Genomic DNA, 19956 nt, shown 5'->3' on the forward strand with positions numbered 1-19956 from the left:
AGAAGGGGTTCTGTTTTTGTAAAAAAATCTTAATCTAGGTATGCACAATTTCTGAAGGTTCTGATTTTCAGGAAGTGCTGCAAAATTTCTTTCAAGGATTGGTCTACCTAAAAGTTTTTTGAGAGGACATAAAAAAGTTGAATCATGCATCCCATTGGAAAGAAAAAACACAACCTGAAATTAAAAATATTTAGTAAAAGTAATGAATTTTATATATTGTTGCTGCATCCTAGAGGTTAGAAACAAAAGCTTACATAAGGCATGCCCTGAATATTTACCAGTCAAAGTTTTCCTTATATGGAATGTGTGTTTGAGTCCTATCTACCGCTTATCAATTAAAGCTACATCACTTGCTGTCATTCCATGAACCCTACAACCTTAAATACTTAGCAGGAAAGGTCTGCTTCAGGAGATCATGCAACAAATCTTTCAGACTGAATTCTTTCCTGTCTTTAAATATCGCAGTCAGTGGAATTCCAACTGCTACAGTTTAGACAGGTCCTCAGGCTAATAGATACCTTTAAGAAGGAGTCTCTCCTGTTAATCAATTTTATTTTTCTGTCCTTGATTTCAGCCTATGGCTCCTAGTGCTTTCTCCCCATTACTAACTATACACAGTTCTCTGTCTTTGTTACACACTTTCATCAAATAACTGTAGCCTGGCATCATATATTTAGTTTATTTTCCACATATGTCAATATTTCCACGTCCGTAATCAATTTTCCTGTCTCCTCTAGCTTTCCAATGTCTTTATCTTAGCTCCCTTGTTTTTAGTGGGTATCAGCATATCTCTGGATGATGCCTCTCTCCTTACTTTTCATTCTCATCCATTTAGAGCCAAGGGCAATTCTTCGTCTTCGGTGGGGGTTTTTTTTGGCATATGCTGGAAAAAGTATGTGATGGTAAAGGTGGCAGTTTGCACCTTTTGGTTTGGACATGCCAATCCTACTGCACTTGCAGCAAAGGTTTTCTAAAATAAAGACAGAAAAGCTGGTGGAGGGTCTGGAGAATAAGTCTTATGAGGAGCAGCTGAGGGAGCTGGGGTTGTTCAGCCTGGAGAAAAGGAGGCTGAGGGGAGACCTTCTCGCTCTCTACAACTACCTAAAAGGAGAGTGTAGAGAGCTGGGTGTTGGTCTCTTCTCCCAGGTAACAGACGATAGGACAAGAGGAAATGGCCTCAAGTTGCGCCAGGGGAGGTTTAGATTGGATATTAGGAAAAATTTTTACCCTGAAAGGGTTGTCAAGCATTGGAACAGGTTGCCCAGGGAAATGGTTGAGTCACCATCCCTGGAGGTATTTAAAAGATGTGTAGATGCGGTGCTGAGGGACATGGTTTAGTGGTGGCCTTGGCAGTGCTAGGTTAATGGTTGGACTCAATGATCTTAAAGGTCTTTTCCAACCTAAACAATTATATGATTCTGATTATAAGGCTTTTACCGAAAATAGCAGTCAAGCCCAGGAACTACTCAAAGCATCCTATTTTGCCAATACGCTACGATATTTCTCCAGTATTACAAATTCTTACTGTCAATTACTTCCATGAAAGTATAGCAGCCCCTGGGGTCCAGGAGCGTTTAGCAGCATGCCTGGTCTTTTTCAACAACATTTCTTAAAATGTGTGAAATTCAAAAAAAATTCATTTGAGTTATAAAGTGTACCCCAGCTCATACACTTACTGGCTGTTTCCTAGAGCTGTGAAACTACCAGTTGCCAAAGCACCTTATAAACAAGTTACAATTACCTCTGCCTTCATCTTTCAGAGTTAAAGTAATCTAAAAGGTGCTCTACAAGAGAGAAACTAAGATGCTGGAAAATGAAATTATTTCCTCAAGAGCATCCTGCATACCTGTGGCATAAAATCACAGAAATATGATGTAGTGTTCCACACAACTCTGCCTTTCTCATTAGCCTGAACACATTTTTGTTCTGAGCAGAAATCAAAATGGTACTTAAACCTAGGAGTCCATAAAAACATTTTCTACATCGGTTTTATTCTACTTTGTCCAAATAGAAATACGAAGTTTTAGTTATCCACCATTCTCAAAATTAAATTTTTTTACAGTCACTGGCTTTATGGGTAGTGCACAATTTATGCTATTTGGCATAAAAAAAAATATTTTGCGATAATATTAGAGCAACTTCTTTAACATCACAGAAAGGAGGTCTGCTTCAGATATTGTCTCATTCCTCTGATTAACAGATATGTGAGACTAGTATAATATTAAGTTTCTCTTAAGTCTATGATTATACTATCTTGCAGATAAGTCGAAACCATACCTGAATCAGAGTTTCACCTATCTGCATTAGCAGAGAGTGAGGTCAGAGTAGGTAACAGAGAGCTTCCAGGTGGAGGAGACTGGCAGTGACCTCCAGTACAGCAGAACAAGACGCACAAGCTGTTACCAGCTCCCAACCAGTGCCTTTTCTTGGCCTCAAGATTAAATAGTCCCCAGTGAGCCTGTCACAGCCTTCAGTGCCCCTGAAGACAGCATTAGTGCCTCATTGACCTACAAACCTTCACAGCCCTTTCCAAAGGCGTAAAAGGGCTTGGGTGAGAAGCTTTTTAGCAGCGCAAAGTTTAATCAAATGTTACTTTACAAAATTCTCAGTTTCCTTTGCTGACAGCTGATACGGCAGGATTTGGAGGCATTACTTGAAAGAGCATTTGCTGCTGTACCTCTTATTCATAACAACAGTCAACATGAATTATTTACCTTTAAGTTCATTGTCTTTTCACTGACAACTTATTCCTCCAGGAGACAGTAATTATTTTGGCTCAGAAATTCAGATGTAGACCATCATTCCTTACCAGGGGTTTCTTGTAAAATTTCAGAGCAGGCTGTAGGACCAGCTGTGTCATACTGCAGTCTCACAATTTGCATATTTGTAGAAACTCGTTTGATGTCTGTTTGAATTTTCTTCATTTTGTCAGTTGCATCTGATTTGGGTCACCACAGAGTATTTTGGGGGACACCCAGTCTGCCTGTCTGGTCACATTTAATCACAAACTAGTGATTTTTTGTTTCTTACCTGGTGCTCCAATCCAATGACTGTCTGATGCAGCTGATGCTTCAGATGTCATTCAGAAAGTGGTATTTTGGATGCTGACAATTTCAGATTGTTATAGTCTCATTAAAAATAATAATTTTTTCATAATGCAAGACATCCTCATATGCAGTGCAACCTATTTTGAGGTGTGTGATTTTTTGCCATATGCTCATCCTGTAAGTTTCCATGAAATTTTATTCAAGCCCAAAGTGATTAATAGAAGAGAGCACAAAATTAAAATTAGGATGGAGAAATTCCTAGAATGACACAACAGAATCATAGAATAGCTTGGGTTGGAAGGGAACTTTAAAAGTGATCTAGTCCAACAATGAGCAGGGACATCTTCAACTAGATCAGGTTGCTCAGAGCCCCGTCCAACCTGACCTGGAATGTTTCCAGGAATGGGGCATCTACCACCTCTCTGGGCAACTTGTTCCACGGTTTCACCACCCTCATTGTAAAAAGATTCTGCCTCATCTAGTCTAAATCTCCCCTCTTTTAGTTTAAAACCATTACCCCTTGTCCTATCACAACAGACCCTACCTATCTTTCTTATAAGACCCCTTTAAGTACTGAAAGGCCACAATAAGGTCTCCTCAGAGCTTTTTCTTCTCCAGGCTGAACAACCCCAACTCTCTCAGCCTGTCCTCATAGGAGAGGTGCTCCATCCCTCTGATCTTTTCTGTGGCCCTGCTCTGGACCCGCTCCAACAGGTCCATGTCTTTGCTGTGCTGAGGACCAATAACCTTTTGTTATCAGAATTCCTCCACAAATCCTGACTAGAAGCATTTTCACAATGGTAACAGCTGGTTTGTGTAATTCCTGCTCCCCTCTTACTCTAAACCTCTTGGGTTCCCTTCTGTGTTACCTGCTCACTAGTCTTAGTTCAGTAGAGGATCGTGGTGTGAACAAGACCACAAAAACATTTTTTTGGCCATTTTTCTTTTGGCTGGATCAGTTCCCTGATCCTGCTTGCAGCAGTGCCCATGAGCAGCACTGCTGCCACAGCAGGAAGGGAGGTTTGCCGTAACACCTGAGTGGAACAAGCAGCTGAGGGCAGGAACATTGTGTAACATAGTGTACTGAACCATCCTGATTTTAAATAACTTCCTTATAAAAACCGTAAGGAAGAAAATCCATTGCTGCTACTACAGGTTAGCCCCAGACACATATAGTAAAACAGGCCAGAGAGGAAGAGGTTTTGGTGGTCAGAATTGCAGCTTTGTTTGAAATTTGCTATCTTACCTTTCTCACTGTGATAGCTACCTATTCTTCCCCTACTGTATACTTCCCAATTGACCTCTTGTCCAGAAAATTAATTTTTTTTCACCCCAAGCTCTGTTCTCATTCACATTTTAGAACACTATCCAAAGTTATTTGTCTATGCAAAATTTTTTCCTTAATTTCCTTTCAGTAAAAAAGTTGCTTAATAATTTTAGAAACTAGGCTGAGTTTTCTGCATCTGAATTTTGTTTTGCACAGAGGATATAAAAACTTGCCTGCAAGCTTGAAGATTTATTGCTAATTTCTGTTTGTAAAATATTTTGACATCCTCAAATAAACAGCTGCAGAAATACAGCATAAAATAAATCAAAGATTGGATGGTGATTTTAAAATCTCAGGGGCACTGTATAAAGCTATGGCACGGTATCCATAAAGACTACTGAATAATAAAACATATTCTTACATTCACCCAAAACTCGTCACTGGACAGACAAAAACCGGGCAAACACCTATTTTTGCCCGAAGATGAATTTTACATTTATAGAAAGAAAAAAGAACCTGTTACTTTTGAAATATGTTTAAATGCTTCTTAGAATTTATATCTTCTACTTAAGATTATGTGCAATTATGGAATGAAGTTTTCTTTGCCTGCATGTATATCATGGTGATGTTAACACATTTTTGTTAAAGAAAAGAAAATAATACATTGGGTCAGATGTTGTCAGAGGTTGTACATCCAGTTAAACATTTAACTTTTAAAATTATCTACAAGGTTTATGAACAAGTGTTACGATACTATGGAGAGTCACGCTCGCTAATGAGCAGAGAGGGAATCCTCTGTGGCAAAGTAAGGAGCACACAGAGAGAGGAAAGGAAGCCAAAAGTTAATGAAAATATTTCTCTCAGTCGTGTTCTATTTAGCTCTGTTCCTGCTACATCTACCTGTTGCTTTCCTACCTTGTTCTCAAAGGGTTGGGAATCGGAGTCATTGCTTTGGCTGATGGCAAATTCAATAGCTTGAAAATAATGAATCCAAAGGCCATTTAGGCTATGAGGAGAAAATTTAGGGTAGAAATAATACCCCAACTAGTAAAAAAAAGCTGTTAGTACCAATAATCATACCCCTGTGATCCACAAGTTTGTGGTCACAGAGGAAAACTCGTGCCAAGACTGTGCTGTGAGGACAGCGATAGAGGGCAGGGAACGGCAGCTGTGCACTGGGGAGAACACCTCCGCAGCCAGGCTCGGGGAGACGGTTTTATTTCAGTGTGAGCAGGGGCACACTCTAATCCTGAACGCCCTGATTCATGATGAGACCAAATTCAGCACAGAAAAATTAGACTAGATATGCTTTGGGTCATATAGTAAAAATTTCAGAAAAACAAAATAATAAAAAGAATGAAATATAAATAGGAACAGTTTAGCGCCTCTTTGAAACGGCATGACTTTACGGCACCACTGGCTAACTTATGAATTTTTAGTTACACATTTAACTGTCATAACTTCGAAAATCATATTAGCATACTCATTTTCAAAGGAAACAATTGCTTCTCAGCATGCTTCCTTTGTGCATGCCGAAACACACAAACAGAAAACGGCAGCAGCAACTATACAACGCAATCGAATCATATTCTTAGGACAATTAGCAGACGACAAGTAAGCAGAGACTCCTGCAAACTGCTTCCGAGGATTTCATGGGATCCTTTGATATAAGTTAAGAATCAAGTGATTCAGCACAGCGGAGCACACATGGAGCGTGTTGTGCATTGCCTTGACAGTAATAAGAAGAATAAAGGAGCAGATGTTTTTGGTCTTGAGTTTGGGAGTGAGGCTGGGTCAATCTTATCTCTGTTTTCCTCTACTGAAAGAGAAATGAGTGATTCTTTTTCAGGTACATTTCCAGCTTCTGACAACTGTCTGGTCAGGGATTCTGAAGCAGACTATTCTCTGCTTAGGAATGATGGACACCTCATTCACTTTCTTTATCATCCATGCACAAGATGTAAGCTAGAAGCAGTTAGTCACCTGTCATGCCTTTTCATATCTTCTCACGTCTTTGATTGGTGACCTGTCAAATGCCAGCTAGATTCAAAGATTTATTTTTAAACTCAGTTCCCCATGTTTAAGTGCGTTATCAATTATCCGACGTTTGAAGCAGAGGCTTTGTTGTGACAGATCTGGACTTCTATTCATACCAAGCAGAAGAATTTTACATTCCTTTAACAATGAAGGCCTTCTAGCTACTTATTCTCTACTATTCAAAGAAAAAAAAACCAACAAACCAACAATCCAACACTTAATATCATTAAGTTACTAATTTAATCTATCATCCTCTTTCCTGTACCAATTGATACGGCTACAGTATGAAAACCCAAAAACTGGCTTTTAACCATACTTTTTTTATTTCTGCATATGAATGCTCAGTTCCTCACTGAGTCTTACAAAGTTTTCCAAATTATAAGATCCTACATATAGCTGTCTCATCCACTGCTGCACTAAAGATCTACTTCTCTGCAAAAAAAAAAAAATTCCCTGCTTTTTAACAGATTATTACATTAAATTTAAGTACTAATGATCACATGTACACCTAACAACTGTTTACCTTTAAAAAAACCCACTGTCTTAACATTGTCTTACTGTGTAATTTATGTTCCTGATGAATACTGGAAATCTCGCGGGTTCTGGGCTTAAAAGCATTAAAAGCATTTTCTCCCTTGAAATCTGAATTAAAGCCAAGACACTTTAATAAAAATATGTGCAAATACCTTACCAAATGCCCCAGTCATCCCTATCTGAGTATATAATTTCCTAGTAAACTGAGAAAACTACATGAAACAAAGTCTATGATGATTGACTTCATTACCAAAATTTGAATAGCTTAGATCGTAAAATGTTACTAAATACTGTGTTGAGTACCAAGCAAATCCTCTCAAATTCAATAATAATGAATGCATTAATATATAGTACTGTAATTTAACCCTTTAGACTTTATTAAATCAGGCAGATTTCTATTTTTGGTCATTATACTGCTCACTGCCTGGTGCCATTACAACATTTCCTCGAAAGTTATGGAGTTTTGTTAATTTTATTACTTTCTTAGTTTTGGTTGTTTGTTTAAATCTGCTTCTTTCTGAGAGTAAGCTAAACTTCATAAAGGCTGCAATTTAAGCTCTTTAATTGGTTAGATCTTTGCATATCAGCTAGAGACTTACCAGTTTATATGCTTTGTATATAGCATGGTATTTTTTTTTGCAGCCTACCCACATTGGGTGGAGAAACTTAATGATACTCAATTAGACAGTGGAGATCAGCTCCGATGGGAATGTAAAGCCACTGGAAAGCCAAGGCCCACATATCGTTGGCTGAAAAATGGAGTTCCTCTCTGGCCACAGGTACATTAGATGAGAAGTCACCAGTATGTTGCATGTTTCTCCTTTCATTCAGATAAAGTCAGTTAAAGAAAGTACTGAAAAACACTTCAGAAATGCTGTTTTCTGTCTTAGTTTCTTAAGTGTTGTTATACAGACAGGGTTTCTACGCAGATCCCCTCTGAACCATCTCAAGCAATGTAAAATGGCATTCAAGACTAATTCTCTGTAGTTCAGAAATATTTGGGAGATGGGACCTTCTGAGCTGTGTCTGCAACAGTGTCTGCCATTGTACTATAATGTATATCTAAACAATCTCCAGTAGGCTTTTTTTGGTCTTTAGATATTGTTATTATGCTATTTGTATCTATTTTTTTCTGTGTAAAAAGATAGTAATTACTCAGAGAAGTGTTGCATCAGATTCCTTCATATTTCCCCTGATGTTATGTTATTTACTACATTTTGTTTGTACGTAATCATACTCTTCAAAACACCAGCAGGGTAATGTAAGAGGCACAATGACTATTATATTTTCATCAGTTTTCAACTCCATTAATTCTCTACAAGTAACAGAACTCACCATCAAGACCATTAAATTGCTTCATGTAAGACTCCTAGAATGTAAAGTCCTTAACTGCAGTCAACAGATATAGTTTAGAATTCGATCTAGATAAAATTCTCTTCCTTTAAAAATACCACTCATGGCATGGCCGGCCTTTTATTTCACTTTGTTCTGTTTCTTTCACTGAATCATCAACACATCAGCCCACATCATGTGGGTTTTGCCTAGCACCTTTCCATTTTATAGTCTCAAATTATTTAGAGTAAAGAGAAGTTTTGTGAATTTATTTCATGCATTTTTCCAGATTAAAATAAAGCTGTTCAATTCTGGGAGAAAATGTCTCCATTTGTAAATGAATTCATAGAATGGATTTATGAATATAAAAGATGTAATGTCTTTCTTTTCAGTGAATGTCGCTTCTATCTGTGAACATCATCCAATTATGCAAACAATGAGAAAGGAAACATAAACACAGTTTACTTTTGAAGCTGTGAGGCATTGAAAATAAGGTTATATCCCTTTACTTTATCCATTTCTGCCTTTTTAGATGGAGCTATTAGTCCTGAAATTGAAGCAATTTAAATATCTGTATGGTTTTGTTTTCTGATTTTCCAAACCATTAGTTGCACCAAGCTCTGAAATTTAAAATTAAATTTCAGTTTAAACTAGGGCCTTAAAACAGAGAGAACTTTTTTTCACAGTTTTCTCTGCATTCCCAAACACTGTATTCTTTATTAATTTTTAATTAAACCCTCAAATGTAGTAATGAAACTTAGCGATGTATTATAGCAGTTCAAATTATTCATTTTACAGCTCCATGAAGTACACATTTCCATAAACAGCTATTAATGCCCCTTCTCTTCCAGCTGTGGTAATTATTTTCTACTAGTGGACCTTTCAAATAAGAAATTTGCACTAATGAGGAAGGCGACTAGACCCTTTCACTCTTACTCATGCAAGCAATCTTTTATATCTACTTTTATGAAAATAGTACCATGACTGAAATCAAACATTTGCTAGAGATGTGAAGACCATCAGATACGTTACATCCACAACCTCTTGCCTCATTAAAGTTCACAGGATGAACTGCTTTGAAAAAATCATATAATGGTAATAGCCGACAAACAAGCAAGCAGACAAAAGCAAGCCTTAGAGACAGTGAACTTGCACTGAAAAATATTTACCTTTAAGTATTTTTGGAGTTTTTTCTGCCCTCCCCCATCCTCTTTATTCTTGTCACCCCTTATATAACAAGAAAAAAGTAAGCTCAAGGAAATTTGTTGCTCAGTTTTATTTTAGCTTGATAATGTCTTTTGTCCCTTTGCCTTAAACTAATAGCATAGCAAATTTCCAGTGCCTGTTTGCTTGTATAGAACTTTTTTTTTTTTTTTTTTATTCCGTTACAGAGCAGAATTGAGATGGTTAATGGTGTTCTCATGATCCACGGTGTGAATCTCTCAGATGCTGGAATGTATCAGTGCTTAGCAGAAAATAAGTATGGCACTATTTATGCCAGCGCCGAGCTGAAGATTTTAGGTGAGTATTATCAAAAAAGAACAGACTGTTCCTTTTTTTCCCCTTTGATAATTACATTTGTTCTTGGTCTGTTATGATAAGGAACGGCTTCTGCCACTCCAAACTTAGCAGAGCAGATAAAAGTAGGTTCTTTTTTCGTCTTGTTATTTATGTGTGAGCGGGTCCTTTGTTGCCCAAGAGAGCACAGGTCCTTCTGTTAACTGAAAATTTTCTTTCATAAATTACTGACTAGGTTATATTTTGTGACTATTTCTCAAATAAGGCTATTTCAGTTCAAATATATGGAAAAATATTTTTTACTCTTTTAAAAATAAGTGCAGGAGAAGAAACTTAGACAAGTAAATATATTTCAGTCTCTGCTACAATTAAACTGTTATTTCTACCACGGCCATTATTCAAAGGTAATTAAGGATGATCATAGTTTTAAAGGTGTAAAAATTTCCTATGAAGTCGTCAGAACTCATTGAATACTGGAAATTACATACTTGAGCTAATATCATCCCATAGTAAAGCAAATACACGACATAGTGTTACATGGAAACATAATAAAAAATTCCTTATTCAAAAGCTGAAGTGGGGAATTAATGAAGAAAAGCTTGAAGCATGTCTTTCCAACACTCTAGTTTTCCTTAAAGCAAGCTGTGGTAACACACAACGGGCCAATAGTGGTAAGAGGACTTCCACGGGGTTAAGTGAGACAGACTTGATCTTTATTAGAGTATGATATAGCTGGAAGACAGGTGTCTGTCAAAGTAATTCAATGGCCATATAAGAGATTAGAGGTCTGTGCACTGCTCAAATCTTGCAAATTTTGAAACCTGCACCTGGGAGTCATTCTTGTAAACTCCCAGTCGAATGAATAATAAAGCTGAAGTTACCGAAATAATAGACTGCATTTGAGCTAAGATTTGGTTCTTCTGAAGAATAACCTATCTAGTACATTTCTAGTATTTCATAGCTGGCCAACATTAGAATTTCACTGATAACTCTTCAAAATATTTCTGTCTAGCCATAAATTAGACCCCGCAGTCAGTGATTACTCTCTTTCCATCACTTTCCTTTGTCATTTGTGATTCAGTCAGCAAAGAGTTCCCTGTTGATTACAGCATTCTCTTGCTCTGTTTTTTATATCTATTATAAAATAGCTATACCTATTATATCAGATAGTCGTACACTTTCTTTTATGTCCTCTAATATTGGAAATGGCCATTATATGTTGCTCCAATAAAATCAGCCTTTCATTTTGTCACTTGTGAAATTGTACCCCTGTTAAATTTTTACCATAATGTTGCATTAAAGAAGCAGTTGTGTTTAATTTTCTGGATTATTAAAGGGAAAAGCAGAGAATAAATTGTCCATATAAATAGCTCTGGTATGAAAATTACCCAAAATAATGGTAGGAAATTCCTACATATTTGAGGCAATGGAGTGTAATATGTTCCTATATGTGTAGCGGATATAGTTGCGGGGGGGGCTTTGGCTTTGCAAAACTAGTTTAAGAAAAAAACAAACAAATGAGATTATTTCAGAACAACTGTCCTTTCTTGATATGAAATTACAGTAACTAGTGTCATTTTGTTACATTTATTACCTTAGCTGATATAGCCAATGGGAATTCTTCAAAAGTGAGATACTAAGAATGAGACTGGTTTAAGTATCTTCTAATAAGAAGTTCCCAGTTTTCAGTTCCCAGTATTCAGACAAATATTAAAAGGGAAAGCAATAAAATTTCTCTACCAGTAATACTTTTTGTAAGAATCAACTCTAGAGAGAGTATTTTGGATAGTTGTTGAATTTAAACTTCTTTTAATTTTGAACTAGTTACTTCTAACAAGTTACCTATGAAATCCAAAAATTTTGGAGAAGTGGAGCTAAATGAACTGTAGTATTTAATTTCTAAAGCTATCAGATCTCACAAGCAATCTTACTTTAATATGTTGATGTGAAGGACATCTCACTAATTCGTAACTGAATTAAGTTATAGACCTGCCATCTAGTCTTGTCTGCTGATTTCAAGTATTTTGTACAATTCCATCTAATCTGTTGCGTAATAATTTTCAAGCCAAAAAATGGGTATTCTATCCCCCAAACAAATCTATTACGCTAATCTTCTATTAGAAGCTGTGATTGTTCTCTACAGAGTTAACGTACTTCTTTCTAACAGCTTCAGCTCCCATTTTCCCACTAAATCAAAGGAGGAAAACAATAATTGTTACCAAGGGCCAAGAAGTTGTCATTGAGTGCAAGCCGCAAGCCTCTCCAAAGCCAACTATCACTTGGAAGAAAGGAGACAAAGCGTTAAGGGAGAGTAAGAGGTCAGAAGCCTGTTCGGTAAACTAAATATTGTGTTTGCATGTTTGATTTTGTGACATGATATGAAAATACAGCAAATGACGAGAACATGTATATGTTAGCATGGGTACGGCATAATTATTTTGTCAAGCTGATTTTTCTGACAGTGGTGACTTTATTGTCACCATAATATTGAAATGAAAAGTCTTTAAATTGTTCAGAGATGCTGGCAGATGAAAAGAAGTTATTATTTTGGTTTTTTCTCTGTTTTCTGTTACTCATTTCAAAAATGCTTCAATTTGACTGTAGAGATACTACAAATGTAGTGTATGAGGGTATTAAAAGCATAGAGGCTGAAGTAGCCAGGACCACATAAAATATCAAATACGCTTATTCATTTGAAATAATTTAAATAAGGTAGATTTGCAGCTTTATCACAACGGAAGTCTGTCTAAGAATAGCTTTAAAATGATTCAGAGCAGAAAAATACTATTCCATTATAGGATTTAATTATACAAGTAATTTCTGTACTCAGCAGCACATCTGTTTAACAGAATATGTTTGATTAAATAAGTTCCGTCCAGCTCTTTACGTTAAACATAGTTTAAGCACTACGGGTTAAATGCCAGCTGTAATTGCACTTTACAAGACTGCATATCTGTACACTAGAATAGTTTTGCCACGCTGCACATGGGCTTTAAGAACACAGAGCAATCTTATCTTCTTTCTCGTAATATATGTGAATGAACCACTTAAACGGACTTGTATGGCATTAGTCAGAAAGATAAAAGCAGGGCCTTTTTGTTCATTTGTGCAATACTGATCAAAGCAGTAGAGCGCATCTGTCCTCGTTAGCTGCGAAAGCCATTTCATTCAGGTGAATTTTATTTCCACCTCATGCCGTTTGTTTTGTTCTGAGAAGGAAAAATGGGTAACTTTTCACGCCATATTGGCTCTTTGGGGGGGTTAGAGTGAAACAGTATTATATATAACATTTTACTAACAGGTATGAGTTGTATTGTACATATTGACAAGATATGACAGAATGATATTACAAAGATGCTGATAATATCAAATATTCTGCAACTGATGCCTCTATGCTGTAGCTACTCAGTTAGCTGTTGTCACTACATGACCTTTTCCTCTCATCTCCACAAAACCCACAATGGTTTCTCTGATCATCACATGTAAATCACATTTTAATGCAAGACCAGTAAAGCATTTTGGTAATTACTTGATGTCTGTCCAAACATAGCCTAACTCTGAAGTTAAATCCCAAAAAAATAAGATATGGAGCTACATTTTTAGTATTTGCAGCTTTTGATATTTGATTACTTTGACAGAGGCTGGAATGGGAAATGATGAAACATGTAAGATAAAAAGATGGTTGAACTATTTAAAATATTTGAAAGGCTCGGGTTATGTTCAACTTAATTTTTAGTCATCTGTTCAGGGAGAATCTTATGTCATTCAGAGCAGTTCCCCCACATCTTCTGTTTACAGGGGGTTGAGGGGAATGTCGGTTTCAACGGAACTCAGTTCTCTCTATATATACAGTAAGCTTTAAACAACAACAATAAAGTCTGTGTGAAGAGGAGATGAGGAAGACTATTGTGATTTTGGGAAAGAAAATGTAAATCCGTGGAGGTATTATGTGTGCTCCTATGTTTTGGGCACTCTAGAAAGGAGCCTTTGGAAGAACACTGTGTAAAACATTTTAAAAAAGGAATAATCTGACAGAATTTGATGAGCACATCTATATACTTTAAAAGCACATCTGCGTACTTAAAAAACAACTGCATAACTTTCTTCATAGACTTCTGATAAAAATCATCTTTTTATCAGAAGCAAATCAACAAAAACACTTAGGAACTGTCATGTAATGCATCTGCATAGAATGTTAAACCACCAAAGATTTAAAAAAAAAAAACCAAAATGTTCTAATTAAATAATGAGAAAGGGCAAGGATAGAACAGCAGAATGTTTTTTTTTCTTTTCTGCAACAGCTTAATCCTCTTCTGCACAGTGCTTGTACAAAGTGCATGTTGTGTTTCATCATTACCAAGTCTGCCAGCCCAGAAAAGGAATTTGCTCCGTTTAGTCACATCTGTTAGAAAAGTCTCAATACAAAAGAGACCTTCCCCTCTATGGAGAATAAGAAATTCCACTTGACTAGTGGGTCTGCTATCATCTGGTCTACCTCTTCCTTTTGCCTGTTGCCTCCTTAGGTTTCCTCCATACCAACGAAAAGCTGGTTGATGGGAATACCTCAAGTGACATTTCTGTTTGTAACTGAGCAGAAGGCTGAGCTCGTTCTCATGGGACTCGTGGCTGGGTGCAGTTCTCGCTGCAGTCAGACCTTGACTCTAGCTCCTGGAATGTAGTGCAGCCTGAAAGCCTCAAGTGTTTCAGATTCATTCAAAAGGCTAAAGTCACCCACTTGGCAACGTAACTGTGGAAACAGTCTTTATGAGCTCCATCTCTTGGTTTGTTTTCACCTTTGAAAAAGTATCCAACTCAAGGTCTTCATATTCACAGTCTGTCTATGCTAGGTTTGCTCTCCCTGGTGAGCAATTGTCATTTTGAGCAGTCACATAATTTGATTCCACTCGGAAAGCATCTGTATATTATAACAGCTCTTTTGAACTGGCTTCTCAATGAGTGGCAAGTCTATAAGATAGTGCGAAAGAGCAGAATATTCACAACTATTTGCTGACAAAAAATATCATTCTAAGTGTTACAATCTCATAAATGTTTTAAAATTGGTAAAATTACTCCTATAGAAACATAATTATTTAATAAAGATTCCAAAGTATTCACAATTCTTTCTATTAACCAGATGTTAATGGAGATCAAGACCTGCAGCAAAAGCCACATCTTAATTAAATAAAATACATAGTACTGGAGGTCTACTGTGCAGAAGATTAAAACTTCCAAAGAACAAGATATAGTCTGTGAAACTTGCTGATACAGGACATTTAATGATCACTATAAGCATTTGAAAGGAACTACATGTAGAAATCTCTTTCATAGAGCATTATCTCAGTGAGTTGTTAATACATTCAAACAAAGATAAGTTCACCAGCATTTTCACCTAAAAGTTAAGGGTGGGGGGGTGTGGGGAAAAAGCTATAGTTATACTTCTATTTTGGAATTAGAGCACACCTGACCACAACAGCATTAGGAGTTGTGTAGGTAGAGAAACACGTTTAAGCTGCCTATTTTCATTAGTCATCTCACAATAATTAAAATTGTTAACTATCTTTACTAACCACTTGTCTCTGGACTCTATTGTCTCATAGGCTGACAGCTGATTGTGTGTCATTTATGGCAGCCTGTGCCATAGTACATAATAGCCTGTGCCAGAGTACATAACTTATACTCTGGTTATTGATTTGAGCATTGAGTTTTTTAGTCCATAAGAATTTTGTGAAGAACTTTTGAAACTTTTAGTTCATAAGTAGTTTTGTTTTCATAGAAAAGGGGATTCTATTGAGATCCAAGTCTGAAGAAATAAGTTTATGCTTTGATTTTTAATAAAATGTTTGGTTGGAACTTTGATTTAGGTCCTCAATAGGAAGAAATGGGCCTTTGGGCAAGAGTAGAATGATCAACAACCATTTTTATGAAGCTTCTGGAATATTCCAATCAGATACTCCCTAATCTGTAATCAAACCTCATTTGATATTTTAGCATCAGCTTCTAAACAAGACCCAGACCCAGACTATTCAGATGAGAAAGCCAGTTAGGAGCCTGTTTCTAATTAAACATTTTTTTTAAACTTATGCAGCAAGCTAAAAGAAGGCGACAAAAGTGATATTTAATAGTATTATTTTATGTAGACAGTAAACTTTATAATACACAGTAGAATAGACTGGAATCTGCTGTCAGTTACATCAATATAAATCATTAGTAATGCTAATAAAGTCAATGATTAAATTCTGGACAAGCATTTTTTATAAATTCATTCAGTTCCTGTGTTCAGGCTTCTGTAAATTGTAGGTATTTTCTAATGATTTACTACTGCACAAAATTTCGTGAGATATTACCCCATGAGCTGTAATCTGTTTCAGCACTTTCTTAAAGTCACCTACCTTTCTTGTCTAGATTGCCCAGTAGTAGCGACTAAGACGATGTTTAAACAGATGTGCTTGAAGTCATAGGTAATAAAAAGCATTATAAGTCTTTGTTTATCTGTTTTTGTTCTTTCTCCTACATCTAAAATATTCCTCTCATTAAACTTACATTGAATTTTCACTTTAGCGCACTATTTCCATTACATATCCATTAATTATAGTTAAAAAACATTCAAAAGCACTCTAGCAATGCAAAGAGTCCCTATTTCTTCCTCTCCATTTAGAACACCAAGAAACAAAAAGAAAAGCACAATTTAACCAACAAACTTTGGTTATGGAGGAAGCAGGATTTTTATAGTGCCAGTTTTGCGGTGTTTCATTTTGCTTTTGTCCCTTTTCCTTTTGAAGCTTCTCAAATATTAATGCCTATTTTATCAATGTTTCTTGTATATCTCAATTTGTGTGCAGATTAATATTTAATCTAAAAAAAAAAAATCTGAATACAAGGGTGTTTAAACATATATGTATGCATTGGTAATATAGTTCTGCGTTTATTGGCTGCTCCCTTTCCATATGGCACAGTCTAAGCTTTCCCCTTCACATGACAGAACAAGCTTTGCAGAAAAACATTAACAGTCTCTGAAGGTCAGATGAACAACAGATCACCATGAGCAGAACAACAGTGCCAGTCTCTCTGTGGCCGTTGTGCAATTGCTCATATTCATCTACCTAGGTCCAAGGTTAACTTTGCCTGAGGACCTAAATATATTAAACATTTCTGTGAGGAAAATAAATGGTAACAATACTCCACCTGCCACTTCAATTCAGCCACTTTTTCTGTGGAACAATTACTTTCCTGCATTCTGTCTCTGTTTGAAGGAGTTCTGGAAATAAAGTGAAGAAAACTTTCAGCAGGTTAAGCGGCAGAGGGAATTTTGGATAGTTTGAATGCAATTACCTGTCCTGGGTTTGGCTGGGACACAAACTTCAACATCTCTATTCCTGCAGGTGTTTTTTTATAGACTGCAAGTGGGTAAAAAAATGTTATTCCATTTTTTTCCGAATGATACGAAGGAATCAGAGAACAGCTGAAAATGGCAGGGACCTGGGGATGTCACCTGTTCCAACCCCCCTGATCAGAGCAGAGTTAGCTAGAAGAGATTGCTCAAGCTCATGTCCATTCAGGTTTTGAGTATCTCCAAGGACAGAGAGACCACAGCCTATGTGGCAAATTTCTTCCTATTCCAGTTAATCACCCCTACATTGAAACAGAAAGATATTCTTATGTTTAAATGGAACTGATGTTTAAATTGAATTGCCTGCATTTCAGTTCGTGCCCATTGCCTCTTTTCTTGTCACTGGGCACCACTGAGAAAAGTCTAGCTCTGTCTATGTATTCCTTCCCATCAGGACGTGTATCAGTTGACCAGCGTGTTGATCAGCTGGAAGGCTCTGATGTATAATAAATATGGCCGTATCGTGAATTAATATCAATGCATCTTCCATGACACATGAAATTCTCCATTCAGATCTGCCCCAAACCTGCTTTGGCCAACAAATTCATAAAATGGAGATGTCACTTGCTCATACAAAACCTGTCCATTATGTATTGCTGTGTAGCAAAGTTATTGTCTGCTTGATATGTTCTTCATTTACTGTGTGCCTCACAGCCTGAGGTCATCGGGACTGATTTGCAGCCACAGAGCAGACAGTAGAAGCTGTACATTAAACAACAAAGTACTGGATATTAATAGCAAGTGCTGTGGTGGTCAATTAGTGGATACTGAAAATGGGGAGACATGAATACTTGTGAAGATATCAGACATTAAAAACTTGGAGAAATACTAATAAAGAAATTCCATCTTCATAGTCATGTGGATATAAAACTTCAAGACACAGATTCATAGAATCATAGAATGGTTTGGGTTGAAAGGGACCTTAAAGATCATCTAGTTCCAACCCCCTGCCATAGGCAGGGACATCTCCCACTAGACCAGGTTACTCAAAGCCCCATCCAACCTGGTCTTGAACACTTCCAGGGATGAGGCACCAGCAACTCCTATGAGCAACCTGTTCCGGTGTCTCACCACCCTCATTGTGAAAAATTTCTTCCTAATATCTAATCTAAATCTCCCCTCTTTCAGTTTTAAATGTTTACCCATCATCCTATCACTACAGTCCTTGATAAAGAGTCCCTCCTCATCTTTCCTGGAGGCCCCCTTTAGGTATTGAAAGGCCACTATAAGGTCTCCCTGGAGCCTTCTCTTCTCCAGGATGAACAACCACAACTCTCACAACGTGTCTTCAGAGGAGAGGTGCTCCAGCTCTCTGATCATCTTTGTGACCCTCCTCTGGACTTGCTCCAACAGGTCCATGTCCTTCTTGTGTTGGGGGCCCCAGAGCTGAATGCAGTACTCCAGGTGGGGTCTCACCAGAGCAGAGTAGAGGGACAGAATCACCTCCCTCAACCTGCTGACAACGCTTCTTTTGATGCAGCCCAGGATGCAGTTGGCTTTCTGGACTGTAAGCGCATGTTGCCGACTGATGTTCAGCTTCTCATCCACCAACAGCCCCAAGTCCTTCTCCACAGGGCTGCTCTCAATCCATTCTCCACCCAGCCTGTATTTGTGCTTGGGATTGCCCTGACCCAGGTGCAGGACCCTGCACTTGGCTTTGTTGAACTTCATGAAGTTCGCACAGGCCCACCTCTCAAGCCTGTCCAGGTCCCTCTGGATGGCACTCCATCTCTACAGCGTGTCAACTGCTCCACGTAGCTTGGTGTTATCAGCAGATTTACTGAGGGTCTACTCAATCCCCTTATGCATGTTGCCCACAAAGATATTAAGTTCCAGTACTGACCCCTGAGGAACACCACTCGTCACTAGTCAGCCCTTGGACATCGAGCCATTGACCGCAGGTCTTTGAGTGCGGCCATCCAGACAATTCCTTATCTGCCAAGTGGTCCATCTGTCAAATCGATATCTCTCCAATTTAGAGACAAGGATGTCATGCAGCACTGTGTCAAATGCTTTGCACAAGTCCAGGTAGATTGTATTAGTTGCATTGACCTATCAAGAACATGAAAACACTAAACAGTTCCCATTAAGTGAGAATCATTATCTATAGGTACTAAATGAAGAATAAATCCACTGGAGAGTACAAAGTGTTCAAGCTGTGTATAACATAATACACGATGGAGTGAATTGAAATTGAGGCTGCTGAAATCTTGCCTTTACCTAAGTATGCACCATTTTGTGTTCTTTCAGTTATGTTTCTCTAACATTCAGCAGCTGTGAAAGAAGTCAGAGGAAAGAAAGAGAAGAAAGAGATCTCATATGGCGACATTGAATTCCAAATACTAATACAGGATTGCTATAGTGTTGCTAGACAGAGACACAAGGAAGCCTGAGACTATTGCCTTTTACCCACCTTCAGGTTAATGCTGAAATCTTTGAACTACAGAAGTAGTTGGCCTGCATGCCTAGACATTTAATCTGTCATACTTTGCTATACAATTAGTGGAAACATGTAGAGCACTTAAATCTAAAAATATCATCATTCAAAAACTTAGAAATGGTCATGTTTTTATATTCTTCTGATCTCTCAGGCTCCTTCATTTTCAGTTTTGACAGGTTCTTATTACAGTTCTACTCTTCACTTTACTATATTTAAGGATCTGTCAGTGTTTCCATTGTAAGTTCCTATTTTAATGGCTTTATAGCTCAATTGCTATGAAGAAAATCTAAGGAGAAAAGAAAAAAAAGGATGTTTCAGAGCAGAAACAAGAAAAAAAATTGAGTTTGCAGAAGAAATTTCTATTCAATTTTATAAAGTGCTTTGGTTAGTACAA

General features: G+C 37.3%; 1 protein-coding gene across 6 annotated transcripts in view; it reads left to right on the forward strand.

Moving 5' to 3' along the window:
- The window catches only part of CNTN5 (contactin 5), a 664123-nt gene that overhangs the window by 521412 nt on the left and 122755 nt on the right, over positions 1 to 19956 (forward strand). For all 6 annotated transcript variants that reach the window (XM_063329804.1, XM_063329812.1, XM_063329786.1 and 3 more), the window contains 3 exons: positions 7528 to 7664; positions 9609 to 9738; positions 11903 to 12053. In XM_063329804.1, coding sequence (XP_063185874.1) covers positions 7528 to 7664; positions 9609 to 9738; positions 11903 to 12053 — 418 coding nt within the window. The remainder of the gene's footprint in view (positions 1 to 7527; positions 7665 to 9608; positions 9739 to 11902; positions 12054 to 19956) is intronic.

This window comes from Chroicocephalus ridibundus, chromosome 1 (genome assembly GCF_963924245.1).
Source record: "Chroicocephalus ridibundus chromosome 1, bChrRid1.1, whole genome shotgun sequence".
In the NCBI taxonomy this organism is placed as follows: Eukaryota; Metazoa; Chordata; class Aves; order Charadriiformes; family Laridae; genus Chroicocephalus; species Chroicocephalus ridibundus.